Source organism: Triticum aestivum, chromosome 6B (genome assembly GCF_018294505.1).
Source record: "Triticum aestivum cultivar Chinese Spring chromosome 6B, IWGSC CS RefSeq v2.1, whole genome shotgun sequence".
Taxonomy (NCBI): Eukaryota; Viridiplantae; Streptophyta; class Magnoliopsida; order Poales; family Poaceae; genus Triticum; species Triticum aestivum.
The window spans coordinates 20713025-20718270 of NC_057810.1; the positions used below are offsets into that span (position 1 = coordinate 20713025).

At 43.5% G+C, this 5246-nt stretch overlaps 1 protein-coding gene across 1 annotated transcript; it reads right to left on the bottom strand.

Annotated features, from left to right (window-relative positions):
• Positions 1-2640: 2640 nt before the first annotated feature.
• LOC123133186 (uncharacterized) lies at positions 2641-3846 on the bottom strand. Its single transcript, XM_044552719.1, has one exon. The coding sequence runs from the start codon at positions 3804-3806 to the stop codon at positions 2898-2900; it is 909 nt and encodes a 302-aa protein (XP_044408654.1). The 5' UTR covers positions 3807-3846; the 3' UTR covers positions 2641-2897.
• Between the last annotated feature and the right edge of the window lie 1400 nt (positions 3847-5246).

Here is a 5246-nt window from a genome sequence, read left to right on the forward strand (position 1 = left end):
CATTCAAAAAAAAAACAAAAATCCCAGCCACTGAAATGCTGACGCATGGATGCTGGTCCCGGTTGGTGCCACCAATCGGGACCAAAGGCCCTCTTGGCTGGGCTCGGCGCACCGGCCACGTGGAGGCCCATCTGTCCCGGTTCGTGTTAGAACAGGGACTAAAGGTCTAGGGCATTAGTAATGACCCTTTAGTCCCGGTTCAAGAACCGGGACAAAAGGCCCTCATCAACCGGGACTAATAGGTGTTTTTCTACTAATGTCTTCTCTACATTCAAAATCCATATGAACAAAGTCGTACAGATAGACAATTCAGAGCATATCAGCTACACGGCTCTACTAAAGTAGCCACCAATTCTAGTAGGTCTACAAACAATTATGGAGTAAGTCGGAAACAACGCCCAGCGGTAAAGCATTTTGTTCGGCCAAATCTGACCAGAAAGTAAATAGCCATCAGGAAAAGATGTCGGTTAAGGTAAATGAAAGTGGCAAATACCAAGAGAATGGCAGAAGATAATTGGCTGAACTTCCATCTTGCCATGACCTCTAAAGATCAAGCTTGTGTCGTTCTCGTTGGTCGGTACTGTCACGAGTTAATTTTTCACAGGGCAACAGATGATGAATGCCTTTTTGAAAACTGCTCTAATTCATTTGACAATTGGCCTTCTGTTTGTGCCAGAGGGCACAGAGGCAAGAAGGACAAGCCATGCAAATAATATTCAGATATACAACAACACTATACTGCCCCCCTCCCACTCTTTCGTACTAGATTGATGGCTTGGATGCACAGCGGCGGGGTCGCTATTTTTGCAGATGCAGCTCTCAGAAACTTCGCTACTCCCGGTATATATCCTTATGCTCGCACGCATCTCTAATGTGTTATTTCAAGAGTAGCATTATGTCCTGTTATCATTTTCCAGCTTCACCACTGTCACTCTGGCAACTGCTCTTAAAGCTATCATATCAAAATACTAACAAACGTACTGAGCTTGGAAAACGAGGAGGCTGCGACAACTTGTCCATTGCAATTGTGCATCCTGCCTAATTACATCACTGAATTAAACAATTTGTCAGTAGGTGACGCATCAGCAGTTTTCAAAAAGGCATTCATCATCTGTTGCCCTGTGAAAAATTAACTCGTGACAGTACCGACCCACGAGAACGACAGAAGCTTGATCTTTAGAGGTCATGGCAAGATACAGGTTCAGCCAATCATCCTCTGCCATTCTCTTGGTATTTGCCACTTTCATTTATCTTAACTGACATCTTTTTCTGATGGGTATTTACTTTTTGGTCATATTTGGCAGGAGAAAATGCTTTACGGCTGGGCATTGTTTCCGACTTACTCCGTAATTGTTTGTAGACCTACTGGAACTGGTGGCTACTTTAGTAGAGCCCTGCAGCAAATATGCTCTGAATTGTCTATCTGTACGACATTGGTCATATGGGTTTTGAATGTAGAGAAGAATGTGTCGTGTTGCCCGGATATCCACACGGGAAGGATTCTATTAATTGTTGCAAAGCTGCAGCTGATGGGTGTCCAAACACTAATGTCATAATGCTGATGGGCATGGATTTCTTCTTGTTCCGTTTTGTTAAGAGATGGATAGCAAATGCCTAATGGGTGGCGATATTTGAGTTGTAACTACAAGGATCTAAAGTTCCATGAACATAAGAGACCGGGCACACGCTAGTTCAGAAATTGGTTGTGCATTTTAATCATATTGAAAATTTCAATAGTTTGAATCCTTCTCGTATTCATGCTATGTAAGCTCGACCCATCGCCCATTGACGCACCCCTTGTGTCGCCCACCATAGAATATATCATGTGCGCCTGATCACTGTTTGACATATTTTGAAATTTTGAGGTTCTTTCCGCAAAAAAATATACACAAGGTTGATGAGCAAAAAAGTCCTGATTTGTGATTGATTGATTGTACGTGGAGTTGACATCGTTGGCGTCAAGACCTACACGCATTGTATGCAACCCTTCGTTAAGACAAGAAAATATAACTTTGTGGCCGCTAACGATAATCGGTTACTTTCTTACAATCATCGAAAGGACGGCAGATGACTCAATTTGACAGTCATTTGCTGGAATAAATCTGAAGCGCCGAGCCACCATCTCATCACAACCACTTGACATATATAGTAAACATGTGACATTTGAGGTGGTTTTTAGGTAGAATCGACGGGGAGAAAAATCAAAGATGGAAAAAAAAATCAAAACAGGAAGGATATTGGCAGGGAGGTCGGATGAATGGCAGACGTATGACGAAACCTGAAGTTCTTTTTAAAGTAATGAAGATATATCGTATATCATTGCCGCTCCATGGAGCCATAACACATTGACTCCTTCAATTTTGTGTATTGGGTTTGTGCATTGGTTGCACTCAAATTGTGACAGAAATGCAAATTTCGGTGGAACTCATATTATTATTTTTCAAATAATGCATGTATACATCGATCATTGTATTTTTTAAAGCAAGTCAAGCGTATCTTACTACTAGAACTAAAAGTAAAACAAGCAAGACATTAAAACATGATTCGCCGCTCCATGGAGCCATAATACATTGACTTGTCCAATTTTGTGTATTGGATGTGTGCATTGATTGCACCCAAATTATGACAAAAAGACACGAATTGCGGTGGAACTCATATTATTAATTTTCATATAATACATGTATACATCGATCGTTGTATTTTTTTTAAGACAGTCAAGCGTGTCTTACTATTAAAAGTAAAACAAACAAGACATTAGAACATGATTGGTAATTGGAACATTTAAACAAAGCGTGCATGCATGAGAATTAGCATAATGGGATATCTCAATGCTGCTATTTTGCATGCATGGTAGTATGCAGATGATGTTGCGCGTGAATAGGTGTTTAAGGCACCACTTAGGCACCATTTTTGTTGGCGGCCTGCTGAGAGATGGCCCCGTACTTCATTGCATCAGCCTCAGATTTCACGGCATCCTTCTTAGCGGGTGGTGCCTCTTCAGGTCTGGTGGCGGTTTCAGCCTTCTTGTTGGACTTCTCGGCAGCAGCTATGCACGCATCTGCCAAGGTACCGACAGCTTCTTTCCTGTTGGGGGTGGTAGAAGAACTTGTACCAGCTGCTTGCTGAGAAATGACACCATACTTTGATGCAGCAGCGGTAGACTTGGCTGCAGCTCGCTTGGCAGCCACGGCCTCTTCAGGTGTGGTAGCGGTTTCAGCCTTCTTGGTGATCATCTTACCATCAGCAGTGTGCATAGCTGCCAAGTCAGTGGTGGCTTCTTTCCTATTGGGGGCGGTAGAAGAACTTGTACCAGCTGCTTTCCGAGAGATGGCACCATACTTTAATGAATCGTCAACAGACTTTGTTGCGTCTCGCTTGGCAGCCACGACCTTTTCAGGTGTCGTGGCGGTTTCAGCCTTCTTGATGGACTTCTCGGTGGCAGCATAGTGTGCGGCAGCTAAAGTACCGGCTGCTTCTTTCCTGCCTGGGGAGATAGAAGAACCTTTACCATTTGCCTGCTGAGAGATGGCATTGTACTTTAATACAGCAGAAGCAGATTTTGCTCCATCTTGCTTGGCAGCCACGTCCTCTTTTGGTGTGGTGGCGCTTTCAGCCTTCTTGATGGACTTCTCGGTGGCAACAACACGTGTAGCTGCTAATGTAGCGTCAACCCCTTTCCTGCTAGGGGTAGCCATCTTCAATGTGTTCTCCTCCGCAGCGCCATAGGTCTCGGCTGGCCTTGTGGCCGCCACCGCCACAATGGTGGTGAGAAATAACATGGCCACGACATTCTTTCCGTTGGCCATTAGTAATTTCTCAATTGGTATCTTAGGCGCGCGGAGGATTTGAAATGGTGGAGACACAAGATTTATAGAGGTGATAGGCTTTTATAGAGACAATGTGAGGTCAGGAAATCTCTCCCATGAATGTGAGGTCATAAGCTGTCAACAATGAATGTGAGGTCACCAGAGCCCCACAAAGGTATGTGGTAACCCATTTGTGGAAGCATGCATGCATGAATGCGAGTTTTGCGTTTTCTTTTCTGTTTTCTCTCTATGTATGGACCGTGGGAACAAAAATAGATTTCTGAGCGTGAGCTCAGATGCTCTCGAAATCCAGGCCTTCTACTCTTTTCGAGATTGTTGTAGGTACCACTACGTGACTTACAGCCCAGGCCAGGAGGTCCTTCTCGTCGTACAGGAACGGGAGCCCCTAGGGACGCGCGCGAACTCCGACGGACACCATGCACGACTGTAGGTGCATGCGTATTTGTGCGGTGCATTCATGTGGTGGCAAGTGACGTGACGTGAAACAGCTCGCTGCCATGGTGAGCATGGTGTGACATGAGCAACGACCACTAGAAGTCGTCTCTGACATGAAAGTCGACCACGTAGATGAACGGGTTGTCCATAATGGCTTAGAATGGCCTGGTTGGTGATGAAGCACGCGAACTTGCCAAACCACGCCAGCTGTAAGCCGGCAATCTGTTGGCCGCCGCCGGCCGCGGATGGTGTTCGGTGAGCGCATCGGTGATCCTACACCGCACGCCTCGACTGGAGCTTCACAAATCTTTGTGCCATGACTCAGATTCAAAGTTTCAAACTCATGCCACGGGCAGCAGAGTGAGCCACGTCTCAGATGAAAGCAAACGATTAGGTGCCACTAGTCGTTAACCCGTGCTACTGCACGGGCTAGTAATTTTAAAAAATTATAATAATATACATAAAATTTTAAGTAATTATTTACTTTAAAACCTTACAAATTAGAATTATGGGATTTTAAAAATTATTTTTATTACTTATTTTAATGGCATATAAAATATTATATTTCCATACGCCCTACACTTAAAACATAGTGGCTAAGCATATACTACCTTCGAATTCTTTTTTATTGATATTTGTGCCACACCTAAATATTGTCACACCATTATATATATTTAATGTCTCCTACATTTAACAATTGCTAAATGCATTATGCATATAAAGATGTCCTATATTTTTAGCACTACTATACATATAACATGTATGCTTTCACTCTGTACCACTTATTATTGGCCGGTTATCCATGTTTCCACATGCATACATGTGGTTAAGTTATTTTTCAAAATATGCATGACCAACGGTCATTTTCTCTCATTAGTTAGTTACGCCGATCAATCTCAGCCGCATCCATGCGTGCTCTCCATGTGTTAAAAACGCGCATGTGTCTCTGAACTTATAAAATCAGTCGGTTCCTAATGCACTCGT